The 14,104-nt window shown below is 37.5% G+C and overlaps 2 protein-coding genes across 6 annotated transcripts in view; one reads left to right on the plus strand and one right to left on the minus strand.

Annotated features, from left to right (window-relative positions):
* GTPBP8 (GTP-binding protein 8 (putative)) overlaps window positions 1-9,244 on the plus strand; it is a 25,281-nt gene extending 16,037 nt beyond the window's left edge. Inside the window, exons 6-7 of one of the 3 annotated variants that reach the window (XR_826365.1) lie at window positions 6,225-6,363; window positions 8,576-9,244. Coding sequence is in view for 2 of the 3 variants with exons in the window: in XM_010852766.1 (XP_010851068.1) it covers window positions 3,797-3,884 (88 nt within the window). In the remaining variant the exon portion in view is untranslated. Of the gene's footprint in view, window positions 1-3,796; window positions 4,181-6,224; window positions 6,380-8,575 lie in introns of those variants that run through there. The other 2 variants (XM_010852768.1, XM_010852766.1) reach the window with 2 other exon arrangements.
* LOC104997831 (chromosome unknown open reading frame, human C3orf17) overlaps window positions 1,429-14,104 on the minus strand; it is a 15,662-nt gene continuing 2,986 nt past the window's right edge. The window contains exons 2-9 of one of the 3 annotated variants that reach the window (XM_010852762.1): window positions 12,426-12,580; window positions 9,961-10,040; window positions 9,459-9,590; window positions 8,679-8,756; window positions 7,132-7,493; window positions 6,833-6,894; window positions 4,186-4,445; window positions 1,429-2,059 (exon numbers count right to left, since the gene is read on the minus strand). In XM_010852762.1, coding sequence (XP_010851064.1) covers window positions 1,603-2,059; window positions 4,186-4,445; window positions 6,833-6,894; window positions 7,132-7,493; window positions 8,679-8,756; window positions 9,459-9,590; window positions 9,961-10,040; window positions 12,426-12,580 — 1,586 coding nt within the window. In that variant the 3' untranslated portion in view covers window positions 1,429-1,602. The remainder of the gene's footprint in view (window positions 2,060-4,185; window positions 4,446-6,832; window positions 6,895-7,131; window positions 7,494-8,678; window positions 8,757-9,458; window positions 9,591-9,960; window positions 10,041-12,425; window positions 12,581-14,104) is intronic. The other 2 variants (XM_010852763.1, XM_010852764.1) reach the window with 2 other exon arrangements.

The following is a 14,104-nucleotide window of genomic DNA, read 5'->3' on the forward strand; positions in this document are numbered from 1 at the left end:
AAATGCTAGGCTTTTAGTCTAATCCAGTTTCACCTCCTTAGACAATTCACTGAACCACTCTGTTGTATACAATAAAGGGTGATCTCCAAAGTCTCTTCCAGCTGTACAGGTTTATGATTATTGGACAGTAATACCACTTCAGATGGAGAACTGAGCCCAGAGAAGCCTGCTATTTGCACATGATTAGTGTCACATGCACATAAAAGCAGAAGCAGGATTGGATCTTGAATCTTAGAAGCTGATGGCTACTTCTAGACTTGTCATGAAGGAGACTTCCTCGGTATTGTCCATGTTTTAAAGTACCAAGTAGCTGTACCACTTGGTAGGAAACCAGGAGAAATATAAACTAATAAAAAGTGACTAGAGATTGACTTAGCAAGGCTTCAGGAAAGGGAGCTAAACCAGAGTTTATCTAACTGCATTTTGAGCTACTTCCATCAAAATCACCTGAGCCCCGTATTAAAATGCAGATTTCCGATCCTGTCCCCTAGCCATGATTATCAATCTCTGGAAGGGACTCAAAATCGGCATTTTAAACAACCCCACCAAGTGATTCTCAAGACATCCCTACAGTTTGAGAACCAATGGTATAGTAAGTAAGTGGAAAATATACAGAAAACAGATGAGGAAAGAAAAAGGCCAGATAAAGAACAAAAGGGAAACTTTAAAAATGGTAGGATGACTGAGGAAGATGCAGGATATATTAGGGCACTGTATAAATTACTATATATAAACATAAAATTTAAGCCTACAACCTGCTTGAAAAATAGCTTATTAACCTAATTCAAGAAAGCTAGAATATTTGAATGAAACCTCAAACTTTGCATCATTATTTGAAAATATGTAGGATTTACCTTCTCAGAGCAATTGTATGAGCAACATACAAATACCAGGTGATAGCATCAGCACCAATTATAAATCTATTTTTAGCCTCTCTAGGTTGACTGGTTTTGTGTTTCCTTAGTTTTTTAACTTTCTCACCTAGTTCTACTTTGTGTATAACCGTCAGTCACTCTGTATCCTTTCTGGAAAAAAATTTATATTTGGAATCAATCAATTAGCACCCTAATAAACAAGGTCCCCTACAAACTTTTGGATAATTCCAAAAGCATTTTAATATGCCCTCCTATGAGATAAGGTTAACAAATGAAATAATGGTTGTAACCATTGCCTGCTAATACACTTAGTGGCAAAACTGATGATCAGTTCTAACATACAGAAGACAGGCAGTACAGCTGTTAAAAGCTACGAACCTTGGTGTTCAGAAGAGCACTTAGCTACAGTGGAGCCATTAAGGTCAAAGTGACCTTCTAGGTGATTCCCACCCCTGCATCCCATTTACCTAAGGCACAATGTAAGTTTTACAAACCTAATTTACTCAGGTCTTAAGTAAAAACTTGACTAATAGTCAAATATTTGTCGATTAAATGACACAAAGCTATGGTAAGCGTTTATTGAACTAAAATGAACTGCTGTACAGTGCTGTACTAAAGCAGCTCCTCTGAGTCCAAGTGGTACTTCCAGATCTTTCCACATCTCAGCTGTTCTACTTAAAGCAGCAGAACACTGGAGCAACTGGTTAAAAGTTTCACATATGAGCCTCTAAACTCCCATTAAAGCAAAAATATCATCAATGTCGTCTGTCTCCTTAGTGGTTCCTGATGTATTATGTTTATTTCCTTGCATCACTGTCCAAGAATCTGTCTCATTTTCATTGCTTTCTGTAAGCTTTTCATGAGTTTGTGTCTCCTTAGTTTGTATGACAGGATTTGAAACTCTCCTATTCACTTGCTTATTGTTAGGGTACAGATCAGTCCTACGAACAGTAGAATCTGAGAGTCTCCCTTTAATGACATCCGTAGCACTCTGAGTCCCTTGAGGGGGCTGCTGGATTTCCTTTAAAAGAGTCGACTGCAACTTTCTCTGTTTCCTTCCTTTCAGTGAAAATTTATTCTGTGATCTTCTTTGTCTCAGGTGATGCTTTGAAGTTTTCATACCTAAGCCATGAAGAAGGCAGTTGCAAATAGATGTTTTTATGCACTGTAGCTTCTTTGGCAAACTTTAAAGGACAGAAGAAATTAGATTGTTAAGATGCAGAAAAACATTCTCAAAAATTTTGTCTCCTTTTTACCAATTTCCAACTAAAATATATGTCCTATGCCTCCGTACAATTTCCAGAATCATAAGGAAAAAACATGGAAATAGGAGCTTCATATCCAGTCTGCATTTTCAGAGCACAACTTCCCTCTGATTTAGACTGTGGGCAAATGTGTCCCCATTACACTTCCACAGTAAAGTAGTTCCTACAACTAGCAAGGCAGCTGAATGGTGAGATACTGCCATATTTCAGTGCCAGAGCTACTTCCTGATAATTGCTAACCTAATCACAATGTAATAGGATTGGAACTGGGGAAAAAATGAATTACAAATAGAAAAGTTACTAGGATGCATCACCCCATTTCTGGAGAAACGACTTCATATTCAATATAATAACAGAAAATGAACAAGGAAAAAGTAATCAAAGTGAAGAGGGAGTTTATGTAAAATGAGAAGACAGGGATGCCGGCATAGGCAAAACGACAGCATTCATATTATCTTCAAATCTGGGGATTCCGAACTCAAATGGCTGGTTGTTAGGTACTTTGCTTCTGAGTAGGATACCCTGCCACAAGGCGCACTGGTGCCCTGCTAACTGCCTCACTGTGATGGTCAGAATGCAAACGATTAGCATGAGTCTGTACCTCCCCCTGTACCCTCTTCCTTTTTAAACCAATATGGAACTTTGAGGAATCCCATTTTAACACAGTAATCCATGATCTCTGTTTCCAAACCAATTTTGTCTTACTGTAAGTGGTAATTTTTAAGTGAGGAGAGGGTAGGTGGACTTCCCAACTGAAATGGAAATAGATGAAAAAACAGAAGAATCAGAGGATCTGCACTGAGTTCAAGATCTCCAGCTCTAATTCCCTGAGTAAAATCCTCTTATTAACTCATCTATAAAATGTGAATACCACCACCTGTGTCACAGTTATTGTGGACATTAAGTACACTTAAAATGTGGTACAAATATAACGTGTTACTAAAACATCAAAACAGGGCAGAATGAAAGAGCACTGCATTTTTGTGGGGTGCAGAATAATGGCTTAATCAAATAACCACCAGTTTGTTACCCTCTGGATTAACTTTTAATTAGCATCTCTGCCTCATCTACCCCTGAGTTTAAACAGAATCTTGAACAGAACAGCTCCATTTTAGACTGAGCTTCCACTCTAGAGTGTAATGTAAAAATTCTTAACTTCTCCCACAGCTTTCAGTCAAAACTTGCTATAAAACCTTCAGTATATATCATATTTTTTACTAAAACAGGTATTGTCTTTCCATAAATTTTTAAAATTTAAGAAGGTGTGACCAAGTGACATCCATGGAAACCATTATAAAGCCCTGAATAGATACATGTCCATAAATATAGTAAGAAATTATGGTGGATGCACAGAGTGTTCTTGAAGGATATGCAAAAAATGGTCAGTGATCGCCCGTCAAGGGGGAATGAGGACCTTTATGGCCCTTTGTGTCTCAAATTGTTACCACAGGCATCTATTATTTGTTCAGTAAAAACATAAAGCCCTAAAATATCTAACTTCATGTATTGTTTCAAGCAATATTGGCTCACAAAGATAACCATCCTTAAGCAGTGCTGTGAATGTAAGCACCACAAAAGGATGAAGCGGTACATGGGAGAGTCTAGCTCCTGTGCATGGAAATTACTTGACGCTGACTCTGGTGTGTGGCCTTGTAGGAGGAAGCATCTTCTGCTCTCACACCCTCATCCCACTGAAGCTGCGGGCAGACGGGCCATCTCTCCTACCAGAGGCAGAACTCCATGAAGATTAAATCTGTCTTACACATAGTTGTATCTGCAGGTTAGCATACCACAGACATACCTGATACTTTTTGAATAAAAGGATGGAATGGTGAAGAGTAAATCCAATTGACCAAATTTACTTCCTCCCAATGATATATATATTTAGCTCTGCCCAATAAAAGTAGCTAACAAAACTGCACTTTGAGTATATACCCCAACTTTAGTCCCCAGGGTACTGGACATTAAAAAGGCTGAATATATATACTTTTGCTTTGAAAGATAACAGAAGAAGTAAAGGAATAAAATTTTTATACTATACCTACCTAGAGCCTTGAGCTTCCACATGTTTAAGCCGGTTACTTTTAAGAAGTTTGTTACCCAGAAAGGCAGTCTGAGCCTTCAGTTTTTTGCTTCTACACCACAGAATTGCCATTTGGATTTCTTCAGAAAGTTGTGTGAAAGTCTCAGCCTCTCGGAATCTTTGCACAAGACTTTTTACACAGGGAGTTCCTATTGCTTTCTGAGAAGAATGTTTGGTTGCCTTTAGTTTGGATGGAGAATATTTAAACTCAAAGCTCTTCTCCTGAAATATGGAATGATGAGAAAAATATATTGGATCTGTTACGGACATATAATGAGAGAGAGAAGTTGACTCACACACTATCAACATTTGAAAATACATCTTTTAAAAGAAGGAAAAAGTTTTTTCCAGTTCCCTATGCTTTCTGTTTGTCTTTTTAAATTTTTTTGACTGTGCCACCTGGCATTGGGGATCAGAATGGTGCCCCCTTGCAGTGGAAATACAGAGTCCTAATAACTAGACTGCCAGGGAATTCCTTTCCTTTTGCTTAAAAAAATGTTTATTCACTGATACTAATACGATTTTTCCCCCTCTGTGCTACAACAGATTCCATCTATAGCTAAATTCAGTTGTACACAAGTAACAATATAAATATTTACATACATATTTATTTAACCTGTGTTGCTGTTGTTTAGTCTCTCTGTCATGTCTGACTGTTTGTGACCCCATGGACTACAGCCCGCTGGGCTCCTCTGTCCATGGGATTTCCCAGGCAAGAAGACCAGAGTGGCCATTTCCTTCTCCATGGATCTTCCCCAACCACGGATCCATCCTGCCTCTCCTGCACTGGCAGGTGGATTCTCAACCACTGGGCCACCAGGGAAGCCCATTTAACCTACACATAAGAATAAAACTCCACATAATTAAGTATGGATCAAAGTCTATCTGGTGGGAGACAAAATCACTGAAAAGCCCTTTTCCTCTAATGCTGGACTACCACAGCTTGTTTTTCATCACCTCCTCAAGGAAGGGTCATAAATGTTATTGATAAATGTGGAAATGCAGATGACTGCTGAATGTATGTTAAAAATGCTTAACTGAGCAATATTTCCAATTCCAATTCAACCATCTTTTGATGTGGCACCTCTGTCTCTTCAACTTCATTTTTCTGTATGAAGTCAAGTTTGCATTTTATCAACTACTTCTGTTTACTGAAATGTGCCACCTACTAGGTCTGCTTCCATCTTCCGTTCAAAACTTAGCTTCTTGCAAATTTCTCCTTCTCGAGAAGAACAAGTAATAGTAGTAGAAGGTAGAGACCGATCAATCTTTGTGTTGGTGATCCATAAAAGTTTGACCTAAAAACACCCTAAGCATATTGGTGCTAAATGCTAAAAATAAAATAGTGATTGGTCATAAGAGGGATGCTGGAACCAGCTCACATAGGAACAAGTGATGGACTGCAGAAAGTTTCAGGAGCCACAGAGCTATAGTTATTGAGAGAGCTGATGAAACTATTTGGAGACTGGTGTAATGATAAACTCCAGGAGATAGTTTAGGACGGGGAGGCCTGGTGTGCTGCAGCCCATGGAGTTGCAGAGAGTCGGACACAACTTAGCGACTGAACAGCAACAAATAATATTAAATGACAAAGACTGAAACCAAACTGCCTGGTTCAAATCCCAGTTCTGCCCCATATTTGCTATCTGGCCTGGACAAATTTCTTGTCCTTTCTTTGCCTTAATTTTCTCATCTGAAACATGGAAAGAACAGCACCTACCTCACAGGACTTTTGCAAGGATTATAAGAATTTACACATATAAAGAGTTCTGAACAATGCCTGGCAAAGAGTAAATGCAGTATAAGTATTATGGTGATGATGACACCTTCTTCCAGAACTTGTAAACTGGACAAAATATAAATGCAAGCTGGAATCCTTGTAAACCTTCAAGAAAGTACTAACTTGTTAGAAAAAAATTTTTGAATAGAATGGAAGAAATAGCCCATGAAGAAAACAACTTTGAAAAGAGAGAGAGTAAAAGAACTTCTTATCTGTGTCAGATCCAGAACACACAGAGTTTACAGACACTGGCTGAGGAGAGGTCAACACGGACAGCTCTAACGCTGATAGAAAGAAATAGAAGCCTCATGATAGAAGATGATGGTAGTGACGATGGAAGTACCTAACATCTAACATCAAGTAAGTGCTTACCACACTTGAGACTCTGTGCTGCATACTTCACATGTACTAAAACTGGCACAGCCCTATGAAGTGCATACTGTTTCTAGAAAATGGAGGTATGGACAGGTCAAGAAACTTACATAAGGTCACAAATTACTACAAACCAGGATGCAAACCATCTGTCTGACTTCGAAGCCCATATTCTTAAGCTGCAGTATGATCCACTCCTATGGTGGATCCTAGGATCATTTTAAAATTCTAGCAAAACCCTTAGTAAAATGTTTCTGAAGGCATTCTATTAACTGAATTAACTAGATGCACTCAGATCCCTTTGAAATGCCTCTACTCATTCAGAAGCAGACTGAGAACTAAGATGGCACTATGCCTAGAGCCGAGGACAAAACCAGAAGATTCAGCCTCTGTCCTTGGTAAGTGGCATCTACACTTAGCAGAAATCATAAGCTATATTAAAATAAGCCAGACAAACCTGAATAGCTTTTTGTTTCAGCTGTTTGCAGAAAGCTCTCACATCAAATTCTGATGACTTTTCTGTGGAGATAGATCACAGATAAAAAAATTAGGCATACTATTTTCAAATCAACAAATTCTTAAGTACATGACAACAAAGGGAGTTAAGCAAGCAAAGAACTATGAAGCTACAACAGAAAGAAATAACTTAACATGCTCAAGCTTAGAAAACACATTATTAATACCATACTTCTCTAAAGATAATGTGAGTTAAAATTAAGAGAGTTTAACAGTATGAGCCATATCAAAGCAAATTACCTTTTAAGATTTTCTTACTCTTTACTGGTTGTCCAAGATCCATGTTATTCTGTATATTGATCTTCATTTGTTTAGCTTTTTCAGAAATTCTAAGTAAAGTTTCTTCACCTGACCTCTGTGATTGCTCTTTTGTTAAAAATAGTTTATTTAGCAGTTTAGTTACTCCTTTAGCTACAAAAGCTGTAGGCATTTTTTTCTTAAAGACTTCAAAATAGGGCTCTCCTAAAAATTCAACAATATCAGAAGGAAAGGTAAAACCTTTGAAGTAAGGCAATGGTTGAATCCTGGAGACCTCTTGAAGTAATCCAAACAATGGTTCATATAAGGAAACCAGCCTTTTTAAAACATCTTTATACAGAACCCTAGGGAAAGAAGTAGGAGCTCATGAATTAGCCAGTAATTGTAATTTGCAGATTATGTAATAACAGATTCAAAGCTGAAAATAACACTTATCAGTCTGCCACTATAGATTAAAAAAAAAAAAAATGCTACAGTGGATACTTGCAAAGAGCTAGATTTAGTCCAGCTTATATAGAAAAATCCAAGTACAAAATGTTATATAAAACCAAATACAGTACTACATGGAGAGATATTTCAAAGGATGTGCACCAAAATCTTAACTGTGGTTTTATCTAGAGGATAAGATTTTAGGCAAATTTCAGGTTCTTTGAATTTTTTCTATTTTTAAAAGTTTCTTCAAATAAGCATGTATTATTAAAATTAAAAAATCAAAGCTATTTTCATTGTAGGGAAGAATAATACAGTTTGACATTGATTAGTAATTCTAACATTACTAACATGATAACCATACTAACATATGATAAGTAGTTCTAACATTGTTAGCTCTAAAAACAAGCAGAATAAAAAACAGGATGACTGAAAATAGTACTTGAGATATCCAGATTAAGATAGAAAATTAAGGATTAGAAAGAATTTTTTCTTTTTTTGTTTCCATTCAAATTATAGCTAATCACAAATGGGCAGATTTTGAATCTGATTATCCATCAGATAAGCTCCATAATATATATTGTGAGATGCGAGGGAAATTCTCTTTGGTTTGCAACTAGTATTACCAGTGTTCTTTACGTCAATAGCTATGGCTCAAAAAGCAGTGGTGGTTCATGTGGAAGAAAGGAATTTAGAAAACATAAGGAAGGTCATTGCCATTAAGTATTAGAAATCTAGTGGCAGAAACAAATGAATGATACAGACTGCCCAGGAACACCTTCATTTTAAATGGCTCAGCTGAATGATTAGAGGAACCTTTTTTTTTTTAGTTCCAGCTGCTAATCCTAGGAATTCATTTGTTTAGTTTAATGTGGAAGTGATCTCATGGATTCAGATTCAAAGCCTAGTCTTTTGACATAACTATCAACACTTAGCTTCCCAATCCATCCCAAATAAATTCCGATCAAATGAAAAAACAGAATTTCTGCACTTTCAGCATCCCATGGAAAAGCAAATATGAAGACTACTAATAAGAAACCTAGTCTGAGTTAGAGAAATGAGAAAGAAATGAAGGATTTCAAAGGTACGTACATACATACCATAACCTGCTCACGAGCCCAACCATCACAAGGTTTAAAATAATGAATTCTTGCAAACCTAGATGTTTCACAGTCAAGCTGAAGAATCAAGTTAAAGTTGGGAAACAGAATCAAAGGAATTTATGTTTTGTTGTGTTACATTTATGGGGAAAAAAAAACACAGAATGCAGAATTTTCTTGAAGGAGTTAAAGCCTTAAAACATGTTCTACTTAAGTCATTGAAGCTTTAAAAAAAGTAATATACACTCTGCTAGAGACTTCATTAATAAACTTGGTTTCTAAGGATTAGCTTTTAAGATTAAGAATTTCTAACTGTCAATGCCTTTAGGATAATACATATTAAATAGAGGTAGAAATCCCTGGCAATGGCTATTTCAGGCACTTCTCAGGAAGAGAAGACCAAAGAGCAAAATTTTAAGAATTTGCATATATTATAACTCCTACTTTGAAAATATGAAAAACTACATACTCCCTAGCTTTCAAACAGAAATACTATTAAATTCATCCCTGCATGCATGCTTAGTCATGTCTGACTCTGCAACCCCGTGGACTGTAACCCAACAGGCTCCTTTGTCCATGGGATTTCCCAGGCAAGAATACTGGAGTGGGTTGCCACTTCCTCCTCCAGGGGGTCTTCCTGACCTAGGGATCAAACCTGCATCTCCTGTGGCTCCTTCATTAGCAAGTGGATTCCTTACCACTGAGCCACCTGAGAAGCCCATTAAATACATCCAAACAACTGAAGTTCAGAAAAACGTTTTTTAGATGATTCAAGGATACAGAAATGTCTTGCAGCAACACTCCAACAGGCGAAGCAGCAACTTGCAGGCCCCCAGAATCTTCATCAACACCAGTTCTACCACTGGTTGGCTGGGGATGACACATGCTTTGGTATTTATAGGCTGATTTTCACTTGACAAAAATAGAAAAGTATGTTACTTTCATTCTTAAATATAAAACACTTATATAATAAGTACAGAATTGCTTTAAGCTCAATTGAGGTAGTTATGTTTAATAATGACTCACTGAAGTTAACTGACACTTATGTTTCAAAATAGTTTATCATCACCCAGGTTTCAGTGTCACACTGTTCCTTCCCACAAGCCAACAGAGGGAGGTTACCACAGATACCAGGGGCCCTTTATTAAAATAAAATTTGTACAGCTAAGGTATAATTGGTTATATTCAAACAATAATGAAGGAAGTCTAAAGCGAGGTTACAGTAAGACACCGGGTTTCCAGCCCACCACAAAGCCCATTACAAAGCAACTAGACTACTTACTTAGAAGAAAATGACTCTGAGAGATCTTGAATTGAACCTTCCAAATTCATGTTTTTCAAACGTTTTAAACACTGTTCAACCTGAAAGGGGAAGACCAGCTCAAATTCACATGTTTATGTGTAACAGAGGCAAAGCCACTGATGTGAACATGAAAACAAATTCAAAATTTCAAAGTATAGTAATACACTGAATACAAAGTATAGAAATACACAGAATACAAAGTATAGAAATACACAGAATGCCATATTTTAGGGTAAAGAAACCAGTAGCCCAAAGCAGTTGCTTCTGGTTAAAAATTTGAAATTTATGCAGCCAAATAAATTTCTCAGATCAGGTTATGACGAGTGACTGGATTTCCCTGGTGGCTCAGATGGTAAAACGACTGCCTACAATGCAGGAGACCCAGGTTCGATCCCTGGGTCGGGAAGATCCCCTGGAGAAGGAAATGGCAACCCACTCCAGTACTCTTGCCTGGAGAATCCCATAGATGGAGGAGCCTGGCGGGCTATAGTCCATGGGGTCGCAAAGAGTTGCACACAATTGAGCAACTTCACTCTCTCTTTCTTTCTTTCTTACTATATGCCAGTGTGTGCATGGTGCTATAAAGAGGACCAAAGTAAATGTAAGACTATTCTCAAGATTGTATTAATAAACTTTTCTGAAGTAACATGATTTCTAATAGTGAAACTATTAAAACAAGACAGTAAATTGTTAAGCACTAAATTTTACTGTCCGTAAGTGCTGCAGACATGAGGATCAAGTGATGGAGGGCTTGGGCATTATAAACATACAGAACCAGGTAAGCAAAGGCTCAGAGGAGGGAACCAATGTGGTGAGTAGGAAGACTCACAAAGAGTTCAGGCTGCTTGTAATACAATATATATGATGATGAAGACCACAGAGAAGCCTGAGCTAAGAAAACTGAAGAGGCCAGATCAGGAAGGATCTGCTAAGTTAAGCTAAGAGGTCTGCTCTTTATTCAGGGGACAGTGGAGAACCATTAAAAATTAAGCTGTGTTTTAGGATGATTAACCAGGATTTGGTACACGTGAACATGCCACAGTAGAGGAAAGACTGAAGGAGGAAAGATCAGTCAGAATTACAACACAACAAAAAATTGACAAGGTTTCAAAATTTAGTTTAGCCAGAACTAAAAGGAACTAGATGCAGAGAAGGTGTTAATTGATCGGTTAACCTGATGGGAGAGCAGAGAAAACAGAACACCAAATTTTTCTGACTATACTTATTGACAACCTGGAAGCCTGGAGGAGAAATACGTATATTCAATCTGAGATAACAAGTTTGGTTTTGGAGTTAAAGACTCAGAAGGAGATAAAACCTGCTCCAGAGAAGAAAACTTAGGAAAAACCATAATCGCAAATCTTTCTTTGGTAAAGAAATCATCTTTTTTGCTTTAAGTAATGTGAGTGGAAAACTTACCAAAGAAAATGAATCTGTTTAAGGTTGGAGATTATGCCATACACCTAGCACAAAGCACAGTGCCTGGCACATAGAAAGTTTCAAAAATACTTGGAGAATTAATAAAATGAATGAGCAAATAAATGAGCATATATGGAACTTAACTTAGAAGGCTCTATTCTGTGTATGTAATCCCTGAGCTAGAAGGACCCAATTTTGTCTTAAACTTCAAAAGATACACAAAACACTTGACACAACTTGTTATATACTCATTTAATATATTCCCAATTAGATTATTTACCACCACAATAAATAAATTGCAACTTTGTTCTTTTTATGATTTGGGGATTTTGATTATGCTCAGGAAAATTGTTTCTTGATCCAACACTTTGTTTTGATCAAATCACTCCATCTTTAAAGTAAACAAAGGCGTGGTAATTTGTTATAGATTGTATATAATGAAAAATTTTCATAATTATCTACCTACTAGAAACAAGACTGGGAAAGAATCAAACTTAGTTCTTTTCTAATACAGACTGTTTTTTGAAATGCTTTCAGGGAAAAAAAATGAAAGCTCATATGTGATTGTGGGCTTAACACTTAAAAATCACAAGTGAAAGTGAAGTGAAAGTCACTCAGTTGTGTCCAATTCTTTGGGACCCCATGGACAGTCCACAGAATTCTCCAGGTGAGAATACTGGAGTGGGTAGCCTTTCTTTTCTCCAGGGTTTCTTCCCAACCCAGGGATCGAACCCAGGTCTCCCGCATTGCAGGCAGATACTTTACTAGCTGAGCCACAGGGGAAGTCCAAGAATACTGGAGTGGGTAGCCTATCCCTTCTCCAGCAGATATTCCCAACCCAGAAATCAAACCAAGGTCTCCTTCATAGTAGGTGGATTCTTTACGAACTGAGCTATCAGGAAAGCCCAAGTAAATCACAAGTAATTTACTTCAATTTCCTTAAATAACAAAAGTTAAGTGGCAGTGTGATCTCCATCTTCACCAAGTAAAAATGTTTTCTCTTAAATACAGGGCTCTTTCCTTACCTGTCTGAGGGCCAAATGGGGCTTATGGCGGCCCATTCTGTTGTGATTGCTGTAAAGGATTGCACATAATACATCTGTCTCTGCATCTAAGGTTCGGCTCTTCAGTGACAATGTAATGCGACAGCATTCTTTAATTATAGCTGCAATGCAAAGGTCTAATGCAGAGATATTTAGTAATAAGACTTAACATGCATTTCTACATTAAGTATATTATACAAAAAATACACTGAAAGAAGCAACTTTCCTTATCTGTTTTAAAGAAATCAATACCACCACAATCAGCTTCACCTGTGAGAACATAATTAAACATCTCTAAGTATGTAAGAAATGACATAGGAAGGAAGGAAAATGGTGACAGATGATATCAAGTCCATGAAATCATTAAGAAAACATCTATTAAACTAGAATGTATATCATATCACATTTTATTGTGATTTTAAGAATCTTTCATATGAATACTTTGCAGAGTCATTTAGGGTACACCAAACACTTTAAGAAAGTGGGGAAAACCACTAGACCATTCAGGTATGACTTAAATCAAATCCCTTATGATTATACAGTGGAAGTGAGAAATTTATAAGGGACTATAGAGTGCCTGATGAACTATTGACGGAGGTTCGTGACATTGTACAGGAGACAAGGATCAAGACCATCCCCATGGAAAAGAAATGCAAAAAAAGCAAAATGGCTGTCTGAGGAGGCCTTACAAACAGCTGTGAAAAGAAAAGCTAAAAGTAAAGGAGAAAAGGAAAGATATACCTATTTGAATGCAGAGTTCCAAAGAATAGCAAGGAGAGATAAGAAACCTTCCTCAGTGATCAGGGCAAAGAAATAGAGGAAAACAATAAACAGGAAAGACTAGAGATCTCTTCAAGAAAATTCGAGATACCAAGGGAACATTTCATGCAAAGATGAGCTCAATAAAGGACAGAAATGGTATGGACCTAACAGGAGCAGAAGATATTAAGAAAAGGTAGCAAGAATACACAGAAAAACTGTACAAAAAAGATCTTCATGACCCAGATAATCACGATGGTGTGATCACTGACCTAGAGCCAGACATCTGGGAATGTGAAGTCAAGAGGGCCTTAGGAAGTATCACTACAAACAAAGCTAGTGGAGGTGATGGAATTCCAGTTGAGCTAGTTCAAATCCTACAAGATGATGCTGTGAAAGTCTTGCACTCAATATGCCAGCAAATTTGGAAAACTCAGCAGTGGCCACAGGACTGGAAAAGGTCAGTTTTCATTCCAATCCCAAAGAAAGGCAATGCCAAAGAATGCTCAAACTACCACACAGTTGCACTCATCTCACACGCTAGTAAAGTAACGCTCAAAATTCTCCAAGCCAGGCTTCAGCAATACATGAACCGTGAACTTCCAGATGTTCAAGCTGGTTTTAGAAAAGACAGAGAAACCAGAGATCAAATGCCAACATTCACTGGATCACTGAAAAAGCAAGAGAGTTCTAGAAAAACATCTATTTCCGCTTTATTGACTATGCCAAACCCTTTGACTGTGTGGATCACAATAAACTGTGGAAAATTCTGAAAGAGATGGGAATACCAGACCACCTGACCTGCCTCTTGAGAAACCTATATGCAGGTCAGGAAGCAACAGTTAGAACTGGGCATGGAACAACACATTGGTTCCAAATAGGAAAAGGAGTACGTCAAGGCT

Source organism: Bison bison, unplaced genomic scaffold, assembly GCF_000754665.1.
Source record: "Bison bison bison isolate TAMUID 2011002044 unplaced genomic scaffold, Bison_UMD1.0 scf7180017864314, whole genome shotgun sequence".
Taxonomy (NCBI): Eukaryota; Metazoa; Chordata; class Mammalia; order Artiodactyla; family Bovidae; genus Bison; species Bison bison.